Raw genomic sequence first — 21004 nt, forward strand, 5'->3', positions numbered from 1 at the left:
AAATGATTTGGATGTGAACATAGGAAGTATAGTTAGTAAGTTTGCAGTTGACACCAAAATTGGAGGTGTTGTGGACAGCGAAGAAGGTTACCTCAGAGTACAATGGGATCTTTATCACTTGGGCCAATGGACTGAGGAGTGGCCGATGAAGTTTAATTTAAATAAATATGAGGTGCTACATTTTGGAATGGCAAATCAGATCAGGGCTTATACACTTAATGGTAAGATCCTGGGGAGTGTTGCTGAACAAAGAGACCTTGGAGTGCAGGTTCATAGGTTCATAGTTTCTTGAAAGTAGAGTCACAGTTAGATAGGATAGTGAAGAAGGCATTTGGTATACTTTATTGGCCAGAGTGTTGAGTATAGGAGTTGGGAGATCATGTTGCAGCTGTACAGGACATCGGTTAGGTCACTTTTGGAATATTGCAATTCTGGACTCCCTCCTATCGGAATGATGTTGTGAAACTTGAAAGGGTTCAGAAACGATTTACAAGGATGTTGCCAAGGTTGAACGGTTTGACCTACAAGGAAAGGCTGAATAGCCTGGTGCTATTTTCCCTGGAGCATCAGAGGTTGAGGAGTGACCTTATCGAGGTTTATAAAATCATGAGGGGCCTGAATAGGGTAAGTAGACAAAGTATTTTCCTTGGGTTGGGAGAGTCCAGAACTAGAGAGCATAGGTTTAGGGTGAGAGGGGAAAGATATAAAAGAAACCAAAGGGGCAACATCGTCACGCAGAGAGTGGTACGTGTATGGAATGACCTGTCAGAAGAAGTGGTGGAGGCTAGTACAATTGCAACATTTAAAAGGCATCTGGATGGGTCTATGAATAGGAAGGGTTGGGAAGGACACGGGCCAAATGCTGGCAAATGGGACTAGATTAGGTTGGGATATCTGGTCAGCATGGATGAGTTAAACCGAAGGGTCTGTTTCTCTGCTGTACATCTCTATGACTCTATGGTACAAAAGGACAGTTGAAGCCTGCGGCAGATCAGCCATGATCTTGTTGAATGGTAAGACTAACTTAAGGGACTGAATGGCCTAATCCTGTGCCTGTTTTTTTTTATGTTCACCATAATCTAAAGGACACTGTAAATAGGTGAAAACTGTGCTAAATCTTGGGTCTGCACTGAATCTCTGTCTCTGATTTCAAGAGCTTCTTTATCATTCTCCCCATTATCCGAGCAACTTTAGGCTTAGTGCTTTAAGCAAAACTTACAAGATTGTTTTTTTTTTGAAAAATTGGTTTTGTGCATTCTCACAATGGTAGTTATTTCATGAATATTGGTTGTTCTTTTAGATAACATGAACAATCCACAAGCAGTGAAGTCAAATTGCTGTGCTTTGATTTCCAGCCAGTCTTGGGATAGCTTCTGAAATCATAGTGATTATTGAAGCCTCTGATGATGCCTATGGAGTGTTCCAATTCAGCAATGACTCTTTGTATATGAATGGTACAGAACCCAGAGAGGGTCTTGAAATTGTTATATTGCAGGTCAGTAATGAGCATTTTATCAGAGCTGGAAAATAGAAATTCTGCTGAATTATGAAAATATGTTATTCTTTAAGATGCTGACTATGTATTGTCAAATTTGAGTTTATGTATTGGTAATCTTTCATTGTGGAGCTCCTTAGTAATACTCTGTGACTGACAAGCTGCATTATACAGTTCACGAGTTTCATAAGTTGTTTGATTTTTTAGGTGGAACGAACTGGTGGTACTCTCTCTCTGGCAACCTTATTTTGGGATGTTGTTTCTGATCCTTACAATGATTTGGTCAACAACCATGGCAATGTCACATTCAAAGTTGGACAATCTCTGGCCAGCATTGAGCTGCAGGTGGCTTCCGATGAAGTGCCAGAATTGGATGAAGAATTTATGATTTACATCAGCAACTTTTCACACGGCCGCCTGGGAACCTTAACAAATGCTACCTTGACAGTACTAGCTAATGATGACCCCTATGGTGTGTTTGTGTTTGCGGAAAGAAGTCGACCAGTCAGAGTTGAAGAGGAAAACCAGAATGTGACACTGACAATTGAGCGGTTAAGTGGATTTATGGGTATTGCCATAGTCACGTACTCAACTGTGGATGACACAGCGTCAGCTAATCTGCCATATTTCCTTACGAGAGCAACAAAGGAAATTGATTACCTTGCTATATCTGGGTCAATAATCTTTGAAGCCAATCAAACAGAAGCTAATGTAATGATTCAAATAATGGATGATACAGAACCTGAGCGGCCAGAATCTGTGTTTGTCTGGCTGGATGCTGTCACACTGCTAAAAGGGGAGCAGGACAGACCAAGTGAGTAATCTAAAATGGTTGATCAAATGTTTGTTCTTTTCTGATGTTCATCTTCTATTAATCTGTTTATAAAAAAGTGATTGTCTTCCTCTTCTGAATTCCATACATCACTCCCTTCTAAAAACTTGCTGCCACATCTCTGTCAGTTCTACTCTAAATTATGCCATGAAAGTGGCTGGCTAATCTGTCTCAGATCTCAGATTTATTGTTCTCTTACTCCATGAAGAAGTGCCCAGGTAAAATCAAAAATTTGCCAGCCTATTTAGAAGCCTCTATACTGAAAGCTTTATTCCCACTCATGTAATAATAAAAAAAAATCACAGTAAGGCCAGTTAGATAAGTTGGCCGGATGGCTAGAGTCTGATACAGAATTATGCCAATGAATGATATTCACTTGCTTATTTCCTTACAACCTGTGCCAACTTTTCTCGTACTTTTCTCTTGCTCACTTTTTAAAAATATCAACTTATTTTGGGCCTTTAAAATTATCTTTGTGTTATGTATTTTTCTGTGCTGCTGACCCTCCTGGTGCAACTGCATGAGGCAGAGAGTAAAGTTATGCAGGACATAATTCTGTTAGTTCTCCATTATGTGCAATCATTTTCAAAATTCTGGACTCAGTCAGACAGTAAAATAAAACAAAGAACTACAGATGCTGGAACTCTGAAAGAAGCAGGGACAGACATTGATGGAGAAACTCAGTGGGTCTAGTAGCACCTGTGGAGAGAAAGCAGAGTTAACATTTTGGGTCCAGTGACAGTCATCTTGATGTTTTAATATATTTATTATACCCATATTTTACAATCAAGGTGATGTGCTAAGCCAATAAAAGGGAAATAGAACTCTGTCTATTGAAAATTGTTAATTCAGGAAAGTGGATTCTGTTTCTGCAAATTGACAAAGTGGGCTAAGGCTTGGTTATGGTACCTTGTGTTGCTGCTGAAGGTAATAAAGTAGAAAAGGCTGAAGAAATTCAGCAGGTCTGATGGCATCTGTTGGAGGAAAAATCCAGATTGTGTCATTCAGATTAAATTTCCATCAGTTTGTTTGATGCTAGGAATTGTATTATTCCAGTCTTGATGGGGATTTTAGGCTTTAAATCACATAGTGGCCAATTACCATGGATAATAAAAATGTATTTGCTTTTTCCAGACCATGCAATCTAATGGGATAAAGGGAAAACTGACTGTTGGAAAATAGCAGGGTCTGGTTGCTTTGGGCTTCTTCCAACTCACTGCTGTCTCGTTCACTTACTGCTAAAGAGGCGAATGTCATCAAAGGCAGGGTGGGACTGAGGATGTATTATACCAGGTGTATTACTTCATTAGCTAGTATGAAGGCTAGTATCTTTTTTCACTTGTAGGAGACCACTTTTGGAATACGGACAATTCTGGTTGCCTTTCTATAGGAAGCATGTTGTTAAACTTGACAGGTTGCAGAAAAGATTTACAAGGATGTTGCCAGGATTGGAGGGTTTGAGTTAGAGGGAGAGGCTGGATAGGCTGGGGCATTTTTCTCTGGAGCGTAGAAGTCTGAAGGGTGACCTTGTGGAAGTTTATAAAATCATGAGGGGCATAGGTAAGGTCCTTTCCACAGGGTAGGAGAGTCTAAAACTAGAAAGCATAGATTTAAGGTGAGAGGGGAAAGGTTTACAAAGGATCTGAAGGGTATCTTTTCACACAGAGGATGGTGTATATTTGGAAAGAGCTGCCACAGGAAGTAGTAAAGGTGCGTACAATTACAAAATTTAAAAGACATTTGGACGGGTACATGGATGAGAAAGGTTTAGAGGGATATGCACCAAACACAGTCATATGGGACTAGTCCAATTTGGGAAACCTGGTCAGCATGGCTGAGTTGAGACAAAGGCTCTGTTTCTGTGCAGTATGATACTATGACTCATCAATACAAACCATTACAATGCTTAGCTAAACTTCGATATTTATTCACACACTAGTCAAGTTCTTCTGAAAAGCATTTCTTTGTTATTGAAATTTTTTATGATTAGTAGAAATTGAAAAAGAGTTTTCATTTTTACTCTTCTTACAATTCTTGCCATTGAGTCACCACAATGTATTATGCTTGCGTTTCTGTGGACAGGATCTGTAACGTTTGAGGGAAAACGTGAAGAGTAGTGTTTTAGCTGAAAAAATGCAAAGATATGCGCTTATAAATGTGCATTCCCCATGTTATCTTCTTACCTGAAGTTTAAATCCAATGAGAAAAGTGAATAATCAAGGATTTTGTGGCAGCCGTAGTATTCCTAACACTGATGAGATGGTCCAGGTTCAAGTCCCATTTGTTCCGTAGATGTGTCATAGCATGTCCAAATGTGTTGATTGAAATAATTAGAAGTAACCAATCAGATGGCTAGCCCTGCAAGGTATTGACAGTACCAAAGCAGCCGAACTTGCAAAACTTGAAATGGACCGTTTAATATTAGATCTAAATCTGCAATTGGACAACATTTACTAGATAATCCTGAATGCACGAGGAATCATGCAAACAACCAATTTGTTAGTTGGGCTTTCAATGTGGTGTACTTGCATGTACTAGAAGCTATATATTTTAATACTTACGGCATTGTTTATTGTGGATTGAAAGAACCTGTACATACATTTTTGTTTCTCTTCAGTCAGTGCAAAGGCACTCAAATAACGTTGACCAAGTATGAAATTTTAAGAGTTGCATTAGAAATCTGACAGATTGAAATTGTTTTTGTCCTGATCAGAGCTATTTCACAGAACAGGTTCAGTGGAGGCTACTTACTTACCAGTAACTATCTAGCAGTGTATTTAACTGCAGAAAGAGCATTATTCTATCATGCCCTAAATAAACTGTTGAGTACAATAACCCCAGCACTTAGTGTTATGTATTTGGTGAGCTGTTACTTTAAGAATCAGGTCACATGACAATTAAGATGTCGTCAGCCATTTTAGGCAAGAAACCACTAAATCTAACTTTGCTGCCTGTAAAGTAAACAGCTCCATCATAAAGCTCCTGCTGTTAAACGTTTTGGTCTCCTGGTCTTTCTTGGAAACAACACTTCATAAAAAGTGGATCCAACATTTTTCCAAGCTGATTCATGAAAACAAACTAAATAGGAACAGAAGTAGACCACTCTGCCCCTTGAGACTATCCGCTATTCAATAAGGTCAAAGCTGATCTGTCTGTGTTTCCAATAACTCTGTCGGACAGGAATCTATCAATTTCTTTTTTAAAATATTCAGTGATCCCACCTCCTTTGCCTTTTGAGACAAAGAGCTCTGAAGTCACACCACTCTTTGAAAAGAATTCAAAGATGCTTGTATGAATGGATAATTATTTAATTCACTGAACAACCTTTTCCTGTTTTGTAAGACATTATATCAAAAACTCACATCTAAAATGCCAAATGAGCAGATCAGACCTCCAATTTTTGGGTATGCTGGATTCAAAGATAGTGGAAAATTTGGAAGTGAAGTTATGACTCCCGACATCATTTTCAATTTATCATTCTGGTATGGGTTGTAAATTAGATTACAATATAACCATGGTCTTCAGCCAGAATGTACTTTGTGGAGGCGGTGACCCTGCCACTAACTATAAAGTCAGGTCCTGAGCCTATCTCCACAGGGCCGAGAAACCTGGAGTTGATCTCATGGCAGTTAAGCTGTTAACTGGCCCTGGTTGTGACTTCTCACTGCAGCAGAGGAAGTCCTGTTCTCAAGGGTTAATAGCCAGCAGTCCCAGAAGCACTACCCTGGGTATTGCAACCAATCTTCCACCAAAATCACCATTGGAGACTTAACGGTGACATAAGTCGGGTGATATTGCTGGGATCAATGAGGCAGGCTCCCCACTGGGATGTAGGGGACAGCAGTCAGTAAACGGAGAGGTGGTAATAAGCAAGGGTTAGGCACAGGGTAATTGAGCATGAAGAACCAGGCAATCTGGAGTTACATAGAGGTTTCACCATTTGGCATGCCTGACCGCCCACCGCCAACCTCCACTGCTCATAAAATACCAGTGGAGTTGGAAGGAGATCCTTGTAGCTATTAACAGGCCACTTCAAGGCGTGGGTTGGCCCAAGGCTGGGTGGAGAAAGTGAGGTCTGCAGATGCTGGAGATCAGAGCTGAAAATGTGTTGCTGGAAAAGCGCAGCAGGTCAGGCAGCATCCAGGGAACAGGAGAATCGACGTTTCGGGCATAAGCACTTCTTCAGGAATGAGGAAAGTTTGTCCAGCAGGCTAAGATAAAAGGTAGGGAGGTTGGACTTGGGGGAGGGGCGTCGGAAATGTGATAGGTGGAAAGAGGTCAAGGTGAGGGTGATAGGTCAGACTGGGGTGGGGGCGGAGAGGTCAGGAAGAAGATTGCAGGTTAGGAAGGCGGTGCTGAATTCGATGGATTTGACTGAGACAAGGTGAAGAAGACTGACATAGAAGATGAACAGAATATTAACCAAGACATGATGTTCCTACGTTCACTCACAGTGATGGAATTAATTCTTACCATCGAATTGTTTGGGACGGGGTGTGTTCTGATAGATGAATACTTGTACCTCTGTGATGACAGACTCTATCTTTTAGTTGTTGGTTCTCCACGACTCGGACAGAAGGATGACATCATGGCCCATGTGATAATCAATGCCAACGATGATGCATTTGGTACTCTGCAGCTTTCCACTTCTACTGTACGAGTTTCTGAAAATTATGTTGGACCGATAATTAATGTGACCAGAACCGGAGGGATATTTGCAGATGTTTCTGTAAAATTCCAAGCTTTGTCGATGACAGCGAGAGCTGGTAAGAGATGTTTACACCTATTGGTATTACACTTGGACTTGTAGTATTTTTCTATATTTCACCAATGAATTCGAAAACTTTATTAATCTGACTTGGGAGTGCGTCATCTTATAGAAAACTGCCTGTCTCGGAATGGTAGGAAGTAATGTTGTAGCTAAACTTCTCCACCCATGGTTACCATTCTAAGCTAACATGTTCTTTCCTCTCCTCCCCTTCAAAGTTTAAATGCATCTTTTCCTTTTGGGCCACTAATAACAGTTGATCTTTCAGGCACTTGGATAGACTTTCTTCAAGTCGCACTAACCATAAACTCACTCAGCCTTCAGAAATTGTTTGGAAACGTATCTCTCCAATAATTATTTCGTGCATATTTTTCAAATGCCTGGTTGTCTTTTGATTTAGTTTTATGTTTTAGATACACTAAAATTGTAGCTTGATGGAGGCGAGAGGTGGAGAATTGAGTTCGGATAGTCTCTCATAGTGAGGTGAAAAGGAAGTGTAGCGAATATCAATTGATCTACTATTGTTCACTGTCTTGCTGTCATTTTTAGTGTAGAATTGACAGCATGCATTTTTCTTGGATTTCAACTGAGCGAGAATGTTGTAAGGTCATGAAGACTGAGTGAAGGCAACAAACAATAAAAGAAATACAGCAGAAAAATAGAATGTAACTTATGAAATATAATTTAGAGGCAATGCTGATTACAGTCAAAAGGTTAAGCTGATGGCCCAAAGAAGGACTGAAATTTTGAAATGAAAGGAAAACTGAACATATCAACTACTTCTAAAAGAGATTGAAACACGTATAGTGTCTCTATATACACTATCTATTCAAAATGTTCCATTGCTTTAAACCAAATTTTTCAGAGAAAACCACTGATAGAACTGTGTTTTTTTGTATTACTTCTGTAGGTGAAGATTACAGTATAGCATCTTCTGATGTTCTCCTACTTGAAGGGGAAACAAGCAAAGCCGTGCCAATTTACCTCCTTAATGACAGAATTCCAGAACTTGAAGAGTCATTTCGTATTGAACTTATTAATGAGACAACAGGGGGCGCTGTGCTTGGAGCTGTCACACAGGCAACCATTACAATTGAAGCTTCAGATGACCCTTATGGAACGTTTGGTAAAATCAAAATCATATGCTCGTAATTGAACAGCATGATTAGTAAGCAGGTAGTTAGATTACATTGAATGTGAGTTGAAATGTCATAACATTGAAGGCAATAGATAGGTGCTGGAAAGTGGGATTAGTGTAACTAGGTCAGTGCAGACACAATGGGCTGAAGGGCCTCTTCTGTGTTGTATGAGTCTATGGATGTGACTGAGATAAAAGCTACAATTATGGGTTACCCAGGCCAGTGGTTTTCAGCCAGTGTGTTGCAGCACACTACTGTGCTGTGCAAAGGTCAGAGGTATGCCACAAAACGTTTGGGAAGTAGCTTTGCTTTCCTGTGCACCAAGGCTGTGTCTGTGCTTCTGATCTCCTCTGGGCCTCTCCATCTGTTTTTGAAGGCAGTATCTGCTGACATTTGTCACCTAACAGGGAGAAGGGAAATCCACTCCCTGTGTTGTGGAATTATTTATTTCATTGAAGTGTGAAAAGGTTAGGACTGACTGACATATGCTTTGTTCGTGAATGGCATTAAATGGATGAATGTAGGTATGCTACTCGCGTTTGTTTTTATTTGGCTGGAAGGCAATACTCTTTGTCTTTAACACCCCTCCTTCAAATTAGCCCTTAAAATTGTAACTTAATTCTATCTACTCTGTAATGTATCACACCACCTGTAAATATATATTCCTAAAGTCCTGTATCAAGTTCATATTCTTCACACTTCAACCATTACTCTTTGATGTGGTGTTAAGTGTAATGTTTGTATAACTAAAGAAAATAATATGCCAGTTAATAGTTTTGCTTATGTACGATAGCCTACTCTGTCCATCAGGGCAGAAGCTGAGAATTAGCAAAAATCTGTTTATCACCAGAAAGTAAAAGGGATGAGCATTAATCTTTAAGGAATGATGTTATAGCTCAACCAATATCAATTGTGAGAGTTGCCTGCAAAAAATAGACTGAGACCCAAGTACACAAAAGTCATCGAGTTGTGCTGAATGCAACAACTACATTCACTTTGTTTGGACCTCATTGGAGGGAGCCCCCAGAGTGATCAGAATGCCATTATTATCCTTCATGTTATTTTTACTGGTTCCTTGTAACTGTGTTCCTCACACATGGTCAGATTTCAGAGGAGGTCATCAGCCAGTCTGACTGTGGGCACGTGTGAAAGTTGTTGCAATGGATAAGTGTTGCCAAATGAAAGCAGCTATCACCACAAGTGGCACAGTCTTTCATTGTCCTTCGGTGTTGAATATCGATGGAAGGGAGCCTTCCTTTCTTATTAACACAAACAGCTAGCTTGCCTCTTGCTGTGCTGAGAGTCCTGGATGTGGAGAGGAAGAATCATTGCTGCATGTCTGACAGCTGTCTTGTGGAATAAAGGAAAGAGTAGAAGGAGGCACAAAGAATGAAAACAGAAAATGCTGGAAATGCCTAGAAGCTTAAATAGCACATGCGGATAGAAAGAACGTTAATTTGTCAGGTTGATAATTCTTTGTCAGAAATATCCATATGTTCTGTGAAGGTAATCAACCTGATTTTTCTTTTATTTTTTTCATAGGGCATGGGCATCACGGCTGGGCTAGTGTTTATTGCTAATTACTAATTGTCATTGGAGTAACAGACAGATCACTTTCCCAGAAAATTGAATCAGATTATTGAGGCAAAATCGATGTTCCCTGAAAGTTAATGACTGTTACACTCCAAATGATTATAACTTGTAATCTGTTCTCTTCAGAGCTTTTATTGTATTTGCATTGTGCAAAGTTAAAGAATTGAGGTGGAATCTGAAGACTGTAAAAATTGAGAAGGGCTCTTGTGGTGCAGTAGTAGTGTCCCTACCTCAGGGCTGGAAGGACTAGGTTCAAGTTTTACCTGCTCCAAAGGTGTGTCATCACATGTCTGAATACGTTTATCAGAAAATACCAATAAAATCCTAATGGTTTGTTTTCTGTTGTAGCTTTCGAAAGGACAGAATTTATTGTTGAAGAGCCAGAATCTGAGACGACAAAGATAAATCTGTCAGTTGTTCGAAATGCTGGAACAGTTGGTACTGTTACAGTCCAGTGGGTTGCCATGACAAATGATCAGCAAGTTACCAATGATCTTGAGGTGGCCTTGGGTGAGGTGACATTTACTCCTGGGCAAACTATTCAAAACTTACAGTTGGAACTCCGGGCAGATGATTTCCCTGAAATTGAGGAGGTAACAACAAAGTGGTTTTAAATACTGTGGATGAATAATTCCAGTAAAATCTTGAAATTTTGTTTTATCTATACTTTGTTTTGAGTATTGACAGTGGATAGTGTGCACATTACATCACTCAATCACACTCCTTTCACATGTCCTTAAACATGCTCCCAGAGCTCTGTGCATTTCTCTCAATTGCTGTTGGTTATTTTAATGTTAAAATATAGATTGCTAATCTATAATCTATAAGTCATAATGGTAAATAGCCAACTAACTCTCAATCCTATGCTGCTTTGAATGTTGTTTTTGGATTGTTTACGAGAGAGGCTATCATTTACTTAATTGCTAAAAGCATCAAATTCAGATAAGATGTTTATTAATAAGGCAACTCAGCTACTGGATGTTGTTGGAGAAGCCAGATCTGGAGTTTCTTTTGCAATTTTTGTCATAGTATTTCAAAAGAAAAAGGTACATTTGAAAGGATTTCACATCTCAGTGACTTGAATTATGATCTGTTTGTTGTTGCTGCCTACAGAAAATGAGGGAAAACATAATGACCTTAATTGAAATAGCGACATTTGTATTTGAATTATGTAATTCAATTTGACTGAATAAGTTAGAAATCTCATTCTTGGGTTTCTTAAGGTAAGCAGTTAACAGAGTTTGTGGATTTTCACAATGGAAGTATTGTAGGAGGACCCTCAATGCAAGGGGTTGCTGGCTAGGCCAGCATTTGTTGCCAATTCCTAATTGTCCAGAGACAGTAAAGAGTCAAGAAACCCCCATGTAGACCAGATCAGGTAAAGATAGCAGATTACCTTCCCTAAAAGACATTCAGCACATTCGTGAACCAAAAGAGTTTTTGTGACAGTCAACAGTGGTTGTGTGTCGCCATGGTCTCCCTGATATAGGAACGATGTTGTGAACTTGAAAGGGTTCAGAAAAGATTTACAAGGATGTTGCCAGGTTTGGATGGTTTGAGCAATAAGGAGAAGCTGAATAGGCTGGGGCTATTTTCCCTGGCGCATTGGAAACTGAGGGATGACCTTATAGCCATTTATAAAATCATCGGGGCATGGATAGGGTGAACAGCTAAGATCTTTTCCGCAGGGTAGGGGTGTGCAAAACTAGAGGGCATAGTTTAAGGTGAGAGTGAAACATCTGAAAGGGACCTAAGGGGCACCGTTCTCATGCAGCGGGTGGTGTGTGTATGAAATGAGCTGCCCGAGGAATTGATGGAAGCTGATACAATTACAATAACTAAAAGGCATCTGGATGGATACATGAATAGGAAGGGCATAGAAGGATGTAGACCAAATGCTGGCAAATGGGATTAGATTAATGTAGGTTATCTGCTTGGCACCAACGAGTTGGACCGAAGCATCCGTTTCTGTGCTATACAGCTCTATGGCTGTATGACTATATTGGGCAAGCTTTTTTTTATTCCAAATGTTGCATTCAAATTTCATCATCTGCCATGATGAATTGAACCCGTGTTCCCAGAACATTAGGCTGGGTTTCTGGATGAACGAATCAGTGATGTTAGCAGTGCATCACTGCCTCCCATTACTCTGAAATTAATGTCCCCATTAAAACAGTTCAGAGTGATTGTTACTTTGACTTGCTTTGTCTTCAGTGGGAAAACTTGCTGGATAAAGGCCAATAACAATGTGTGGAGGCAGAATGCCTGTTCATTATACAGCAAGAGAAAAAGAAAAGGGGAGAATATTCAGCTCTGCCTTATTCCTCTGATTGTTGAATGTGTCAATAGGGCTCGTACTGGTCTTGATGCAGCAGCTGGAGCCATAGTATAAGGCTTTAAAGATGTTAATGTGCTGCTTTGGTATTCCTTGCAATTAGCAAAGTGACCGCTAATGGATATTATCAAAAGTCTTCTTGAAATCAATTAAATTGAACAAGGAACTAATATCAGTACACAAACGTCTTCCATATCATTGATATTTACCTTGGGATTGGAGCAGCTTTCCTTTGGAGAAGACCTGATAGTTAGGATCACAATGATAGTGGACTGGATTTTGTGAATCCACTGGTGTGGGCAAAATGGTAACCAGGCTCAGAGAGTCACGCAGGAGGCTGCATTTCAGTTCCCTGACAGCACAAAAACACCTACAAACCATGTCCATCATGGAAGGGTACGCAAGTGGGAAACTCGTCTATTAACAGCAATGCGGGGCGCTGACACATCCAAAAGTTTATAGGACCAGGAAGATACATATTTACAAATGTTTGAGGGAGATGGCGTTTGAGGAGACCATATCTTCACAGGGAAACAGTTAGAGATTAATACACTGTTATACAGGAGTTCATGCAACAAAAATCAGAAGTTGCTGGAAAAATTCAGCAGGTCAGGCAACATCTGCAGAGAGAAAACAGAGTTAGCATTTCAGGTCCAGTGATCCTTCAGAACAGAAATTTCTATTTCTGATTTCCAGCACCTGCAATTCGTTTGGTTTTCAGTTCACAGAACACTTTGACCACCCACTGCCAGCATCATTGTAAGTTATTCAAACTTATGCCTTCCACACAGTGAATCTTTCCAGGGTTCTGCAGATGATATTTGCAGCATTGCCCAACTAACCACTCATTGAGACATCAGGGAGGCAATAAATGCGCAATGCAAGAGGTCCCAGCGAATTCATAATATTTTGGTTGGCTGAGGACAGGTAGACTGTCCAGGCAATGGGATCTGGAGCTATTATCAGCTTTCCACATCTTCAGTGAAGGTCTTCAGTGAAGCAGTTGAAACTTGAAGTTAGATTCAGGAACTGCAGTGACTTCTGTCATCTATAAGTCAGATGTTGCTCCCACAGGTGGACGCAGTTCACAGAACAGGTCCTGTGACTACATGAATGACTACCTTACATGATTCACTTTTGCAGCTTTTGAGATTTTGGTTCACCACAGCCTGGTTCAGTACAGCAGTCCTTTAGCTGTTTTTTTCTTGAGCACCTTCCGCTGTCCCTGTTGAGAAGCATTTGCTGTTTCAAGATGTTTCTCTTATGGTGTTCAGATGGTTCTCCTTTGAAATGGCTGTCCTCAGCAAACTTTAATCAGATACAAGAATCTGATTGCAAGTATTAACTTTGATGAATTGTTGTTCCACAAAACAATTATACTGGAATTCGTTGTGATGTCCTTCCCATCTCCAGTTCAACACGATAAATAATTTGAGTTCTCTCAACTTTCTGAACATTCAGTGGAAAGTCCTGAAGTCCTTGAATTACGTAATTGTCCTTTGTGATTGGCTCTTAAGATAAGGTCTGTCTGATCTTGATAACAGTTGAATCGACAAGAAAAGATATGTGGCTTTTTGGAGCCACTTTGTAAAACTTTTTGTGTTTATTTAAGAACAGATTAGCTTTCTTTAACAAAAGATATAATGATATAACTAAGTATTTTTTTCACAATGGAAGAGGAACCTATTCACTCAAAGTACAGTTAATCTGAAACCACAGGAAGTGAATCATTTGGATGCGTGCGTCCTCTCCTAGCAGCAGCGTCAGTGTCTGAGTGTTTTGATACGCACTGGTACCTTTTTTAGTTTACACCAAGGACATGAATTGCTGAGTGGATCCTTGGTGATGGGCTACTCTCTTCGCATATGATTGCTAATGCTTGTCAGAAATCATTGAAGTGAGTTGGAAGTCACAACACAAGGAACATCATTGATTGAACCATTGCTTGGTTAAGATGTATTTCAGCTGCCTTGGTCATTGAAAGGGAGCAGGCTATTCTGGACTTAGTCCTATGTAATGAGCCAGACTTTATAAATGATCTTAAAGTAAGGGAACACTTAAGAGGCAGTGATCATAATATGGTAGAATTCAGACGGCAGTTTGAAAGAGAGAAGGCAAAATTGGATGTAATGGTGTTATAGATAAATAGAGGTAATTACAGGGGCATGAGAGAGGAACTGACAAAAATTGACTGGAAGCAGAGCCTAGTGGGGAAGGTAGTAGTGCAACAATGGCAGGAGTCTCTGGGTGTAATTGAGGACACAGTACAGAGGTTCATCCCAAAGAAAAGAAAGATTACCTGGAGGTGGGGGAATTAGACAGCCATGGCTGACAATGGAAGTCAGGAAATGTAATAAAGAAAAAGAGAGAGCCTATAAAGTGGCCAAGAGCACAGGGAAATCAGAAGACTGGGAAGATAAAATTCTAGAATTCATTGTTAAGAATGAGATTTCGAAATTCTTGGAAGTGCAGTGTCGGATTAGAACGAGTCAGCATGGATTTAGTAAGGGGCACTCGTGCCTGACAAAACCTGTTAGAATTCTTTGAAGAGGTAACACATAGGTTAGACCTAGGAAACCCTGTGGATGTTATCTACCTAGACTTCCAAAAGGACTTCAATAAGGTGCCTCATGGGAGGCTGCTAAGTAAGGTGAGGGTCCATGGTGTTCGAGATGAGCTACTGGCATGGATTGAGGATTGGCTGTCTGACAGAAGGCAGAGAGTTGGGATAAAAGTTCTTTTTCGGAATGGCAGTAGGTTACTAGTGGTGTCCCGCAGGGTTTAGTGTTGGTGCTGCAGCTGTTCACTTTATGTATTAATGCTCAGGATGAAGGGACTGGGGGCATCTTGGTGAAGTTCGCCAATGATACGAAGTTAGGTGGACAGGCAGGTAGTTCTGAGGAGGTGGGGAGGCTGCAGAAAGATTTAGACAGTGTAGGAGAGTGGTCCAAGAAATGGTTGATGAAATACAATGTGAGCAAATGCGAGGGCTTGTAGTTTGGAAAAAAGAATACAGGCATGGACTATTTTCTAAACGGAAAAAATTCATAAAGCCAAAGTACGAAGGGATCTGGGATTGCTAGTCAAGGATTCTTAAAAGGGTGACTTGCAGGTTGATTCCGTAGTTAAGAAAACAAATGTTATGTTGTCATTTATCTCAAGAGGGTTGGACTGTAAATGCAGCAATGTACTACTGAGACTTTATAAAGCTCTAGTTAGGCCCCATTTAGAATAATGTGTCCAATTTTGGGTCCCACACCTCAGGAAGGATATACTGGCACTGGAGCATGTCCAGCGGAGATTCACATGGATGATCCCTGGAATGGGAGGTCTAGCATACGATGAATGGCTGAGGATCCTAGGATTGTATTCATTAGAGTTTAGAAGGTTGAGGGGAGATCTAATAGAAACTTACAAGATAATACATGGCTTAGAATGGGTGGACATTGGAAATCTGTTTCTGTTAGGCGAGAAGAGTAGGACCAGTGGGTACAGCCTTAGAATTAGAGGGGATCAATTTAGAATGGAAATGAGGAGACATTTCTTCAACCAGAGAATGGTGGGCCTGTGGAATTCATTACCATGGAGCACAGTGGAGGCTGGGACGTTAAATGTCTTCAAGGCAGCGATCGATAAATTCTTGATCTCACAAGGAATTAATGGCCATGGGGAGAGTGTGGTTAAGTGGCGTTGAAATGCCCATCAGCCATGATTGAATGGCGGAGTGGACTCGATGGGCCGAATGGCCTTACTTCCACTCCTATGTCTTATGGTATTATGGTCTAACTTGCCAGTGTAGAGGAAACCACATTGTGAGCAGCGAACACAGTAGATTAGATTGAGTGAAGTGCAGGTGGTATGGGGTGGTGTTGTGAGTGAAGGAGGAGGAGATATCAGAATGTCCCCGAGGGAACGGTCCCTGTGAAATGCTGACAATGGAGGAGAGTGGAATATGTGTCTGGCAGTTGCTATCTCAGACTTCTCACTCAAGTTGGCTTTAATATCTCCATTTACCACCCAATGATGACAGAAATGGTGCAGCATCGGTCATGAGATCATGTGACATTCAAAGTGTACATGTACCTTTGTGTGGTACTGGCATTGCCACAAAACTGTTAGCAGGTGACGACAGGTGTGTTTAGTTGCCGGTTTTAAATTCAGTTTGGACCAGTTTGCAATATAAAAGATATTCATACTTCCCACAGTTATCACAAAACATCGGTTTTACAATTCTTTTTCAATCCCTCTCCAGACTCCTCCTCTACTCTCACCTCCAACAACGAGAAGGAACTCGATAACTCCTTTGTCTTTAAGATTAAGGTCATCTGGTCAGCTGCCTCTGTCACTTGCCTTTTGTTTTGTTACCCCAACAGATCAAACCTCCTTCAAGATATATGCTGTAGCACTAAATTTGCATCTTTTAAAATTTTCTTCTGCTGTCTCTGAACACCTTTTATTTTCAAATCTACATTGACTAAACTGCCGACCATACACCTTCCCTTCCTGGTTCCAGTGTTCATTGATAATATTAACAATTCTTTCTCCTCAGGTCCCTCTCCCCTTCAAATCTGCTGTTAACCTCTCTGCAAAACAAAAAAATAGCCTTTTTGCCTTTGTGAACTACTAAGTTATTGCCAACACCCATTACCTCTCCAAATTCCATTTAACTTCCTGTCGTTTCCCAATTCTTGCCCATCTTTCCTGAACCTCCATGTTTGAGTCCCATCAATCAGGTTTCTGCCCCAACCACAGGACCAAAAGAACTCTTATCAAATTCACAATTGACATCTGGTGTGATTATGAGAAATGCAAACTGCTCCCATAGCTGATGGTACAAGGTCTAGAGGACACAGATTTGAAGGGATGAGTAAGAAATACAGAGGGAAAATGAAAAGAAATGTTAATGTAATGAGTGTTAATGATCTGGGACACACCTGAGGTGGAGGTGGAATTGGAAATGATTAATGTTTTTAAAAGAAAATTGGATAAGTATTTGAGGGAATTAAGTTGAAATGTGTGGCACTGGAAAAGCACAGCAGGTCAGGCAGCGTCTGAGCAGCAGGAGAGTCGATCTTTCAGGCATAATCCCTTCATCAGGACCACCTGTTTCTATAATGCATTCCAGTACTAGAACCCAATATGTCAGGCTTCCTTAAATTAAAAGAAAATTAAAAAATACACTACAAAGGTTTAAACAGTTTTCAGGGCAGGAGACTGGCCATGGTGAATCAGCTTCCCATCATAGAAACTGCCCATTTTTCGTTTTCATTATGGAGAAGAAAATTGGATATTTTGTATTTTGTTCCAGATGCACCATTCCAGATTATGATTGCATGTTAAAAATTCTTCCAATTCGTTTTCAGAGTGTTGTTATAAATTATTTATTTGAAGCAGATTTATCCTATTCAAAGGTACATTTACAATATGTTATGTAGGTTGGAGCTTATCTTTTTTTTACATAGCCCAGTACTTCTGTTTTAAAGTTATTTCGACTTGAGTTGGAAATCAAGACCCACTGTATCTGGAGTTATCATTGAAGCTAAAGATTTGTTGAAAAATATTAAGTTCCCCAATTTACCTGATTTGCATACCCTGTGTGATGGAAAGCATGGACCAGATTTCTGTATTCGACAAAAATATAATTTATTATAAGTAATAAGACTCCAGCTACAGATAATAGGTTACAAACTATCAGCATGTAATGAGACTAATGAAAAGCTAAATCCCCTTTTAAATTCCCCCTTACACAAAGAAAACAGACAATGTGAAATAAATTATAGACAGAGGAGAAAAGGTGAAAAGTCAGTTTAGTCGTCTTTGTTCCCAGGTACTGTTTTGAGTGGATCCTTGTGAATCTTCTGCTGGCCAGTCACGTTTTTCCAGTTGCTTCCACTAGTTGTTAAGAAACACAAAGTAACTGATACATGTATAAAAAGTCTCTGACTTATCACAGCTTATCACAGTGGTTAGCACTGCTGCCTCACAGCACCAGAGATCTGGGTTCAGTTCCCACCTCAGGCAACTGTCTGTGTGGAGTTTGCACATTCTCCCTGTGTCTGCGTGGGTTTCCTCCGGGTGCTCTGGTTTCCTCCAACAGTCACAAAGATTGCAGGTTATGTGAATTGGCCATGCTAAATTGTCCGTAGTGTTAGGTGAAGGGGTAAATGTAAGGGAATGGGTCTCTTCGGAGGGTCGGTGTGGACTTGTTGGGCCGAGGGGCCTGTTTCCACACTGTAAGTAATCTAATCTAAAAGCTTACAATCATTGTTGCAAGTAAAATAAACTGCTTTCTTTTGGTTTACAATGTGGTGACTACAGAGAATAGGGAGACTCCTCCTCAGTTGGGGAAGAGCTAAATATTTCTCTCTCTCTAACTTGTTCTGAGTTTCAATATTTTCAGTGACCTGAGAGCCTAGCGCATTGTTAGTAGGCAAAAATTCTCTGTCAGCGATAACTTGTCAAGTTCATAGACCAATGCCAGTAAAAGTTGCATTTGGTCAGCATTGTCTGCAACTCAACTCTTCATTTTGCACTTTGCCAGACAGATGTTTGCACGATTCCTGGCATAGGTATCCAGTTATTTGCTTTTCAAAACCGCAGCAGCCTTGCCATAACATTGGTTTCAAAACAGCTCTTTCTTATCTCAGTCAACAATTTTCTAATTAAATCTCAAAATGAAAAGACATGGTCTTTACAACATTGTAAGCTGAAATCCAGTGAATACAAAAAAAATCAAAAGAAGTGCAAGGAAGAAGACTGATGTGATTTCGGGAAGCTAATAGCTAAATTTTACACACTGTTCTCAGACTATGAGACTGAATGGAAAATGTAAGTTTGAGATGTTTTTAACATGGCTTATAAACTAATTTCAAAGCAAATTGTTTTCCTTTACAGACTATCCAAGTAAAACTTACCAGTTCTACTTATGGAAGCTCCATAGGGAGGAACAATGTGGTGAATATTATTGTTCCAGCCAATGACAACCCACACGGTACTGTTCATTTCACACAGACAGTGTACAGAGTACAGGAACCATTGGAAGGAAATTCCAAAATAAATGTCACTGTGAAAAGAAGGTGGGCAATAATTTGAGAAAATTAGATGATTAATCTTTTTATGGTATTTCGGATACACTATAATGGGCCATATTTTGAAAAAGATAACAGTGAGCTTTAACAATGCTCTTCATTATAATGGAGACGATCTGCCAATAATTTTTGGATTTCACATTTAACTATGTACTTGTGTACTCAGTAACTTCTGGAGTATATACCTGCTCAGTTAATTGCAGAATTCCAAAATTGCCATCAGTGATATCTTGCTCATCCACAGGGTGCTCTGTTGTGTCTTCACTGATAGAGTTGACATGAAAGTGCGTGCAACAATCTGAATTGTGCTGTTTGCCCATTAGTTCAACAGTAAAATAGGCTGAAACAGTTAGGCTAGGAATAAGCTTTGATGGCTTCGTAAGTGATGACAACTTAAAAGAAATGCTCTCCATACTTGAAAGTTTGGATAATAAGTGTAAGCTTTAATATCATAAGAAGAAGATGAGCAGATTTGGTAATTCGATTTATTTCAAACATATGCATTACTTAGTTTCTTCTATCTCTTTCCCTTAGTCCTATCTGCCTTCCCAAATCTTTTTTTCACTTGCTGTACATCATTAATACATAATTCATCTTTCCTGCTTTCTGCTTCCTGTGTTGGATTCTGTATGTGTAGTGAAGGTTCTTCAGTTTGTTTGGTTGAAGAACCTCACTATTCCTTGCCCTACTTTGACACAACAGATCCGTTGTAGACATTATCTGCTGGATCAGGTGCCAGATTTGGGCAAATCTTTGCTCTAGGAGTGGAGAGAATTTTGCAGGCAGCTGTCAGTGAGCTGAACGATGAATGACATCCATTCTTCACCACTGTTTGCAAAATCTAGGCTCATGCATTAAATAATAAAGCGCAACAACTAAAATACAACATGTTGATCCTTTGCAGTTGATCATATTTTTATCTGTGTAGTCATAGATAACATTATAGCCTCAACTTGTTTATCAGAGTGTAACTGGACATCTTATTAGATGCATAAAAGATAGTCATGTTGAGTTTCACTGCAGAATATGGGGAATGTCTCATTTAAAAATGCAATTATCATTGTCAGTGTATACTTATCAAACTGAAAAATAATGAATAGTTTGTGTTGGATTCAATGAGCTGAAAATTAAATAAACTAACGTCAATTCACATGGTGCTGCATTTCAAATAATACAATTGTAAGGTAAAACTCCAAGAGTATGTGGTTTGAAACTATTACAAATATTATTACCATTTCTCAGGGTCTCAGTTGAACGTGTCAGTTAGTTTCCCTTATATAAAAACTACTTTTACTTTTCATGTTGATTTTTTTTTCATTAAATGCAGATAATTTAGGGCAAATACAAACTCTTGACTTTTTCTTTTAGTCATTGAGATGTACAGCATGGAAAGAAACCCTTCGGTCCAACTCATTCACGCTGACCAGATATCCTAAATTAATCTAGTCCCATTTGCCAGCATTTGGCCCATATGCCTTTAAACCCTTCTATTCATGTACCCATCCAGATGCCTTTTAAATGCTGTAATTGTACCAGCCTCCACCAGTTCCTGTGACAGCTCATTCCATACAAGCATCACCCTTTATGTGAAAAATTGTCTCTAAGTCCCTTTTAAATCTTTCCCTTTCACTCTAAACCTATGTCCTCTTGTTCTGGACTCCCCCCACCTGAGGACAAGACATTGTCTATTTATCCTATCCATGCCCTGAATGATTTTATAAACTTCTATAAGGTCACCCCTCAGCCTTTGATGC

The 21004-nt window shown here is 39.8% G+C and overlaps 1 protein-coding gene across 3 annotated transcripts in view; it reads left to right on the plus strand.

Moving 5' to 3' along the window:
- The window catches only part of adgrv1 (adhesion G protein-coupled receptor V1), a 559481-nt gene that overhangs the window by 129447 nt on the left and 409030 nt on the right, over positions 1–21004 (plus strand). For all 3 annotated transcript variants that reach the window (XM_043709105.1, XM_043709113.1, XM_043709123.1), the window contains 6 exons: positions 1356–1495; positions 1703–2309; positions 6878–7093; positions 8006–8221; positions 10176–10420; positions 19057–19238. In XM_043709105.1, coding sequence (XP_043565040.1) covers positions 1356–1495; positions 1703–2309; positions 6878–7093; positions 8006–8221; positions 10176–10420; positions 19057–19238 — 1606 coding nt within the window. The remainder of the gene's footprint in view (positions 1–1355; positions 1496–1702; positions 2310–6877; positions 7094–8005; positions 8222–10175; positions 10421–19056; positions 19239–21004) is intronic.

The sequence above is a fragment of the Chiloscyllium plagiosum genome, chromosome 2 (genome assembly GCF_004010195.1).
Source record: "Chiloscyllium plagiosum isolate BGI_BamShark_2017 chromosome 2, ASM401019v2, whole genome shotgun sequence".
NCBI classification, from domain to species: Eukaryota; Metazoa; Chordata; class Chondrichthyes; order Orectolobiformes; family Hemiscylliidae; genus Chiloscyllium; species Chiloscyllium plagiosum.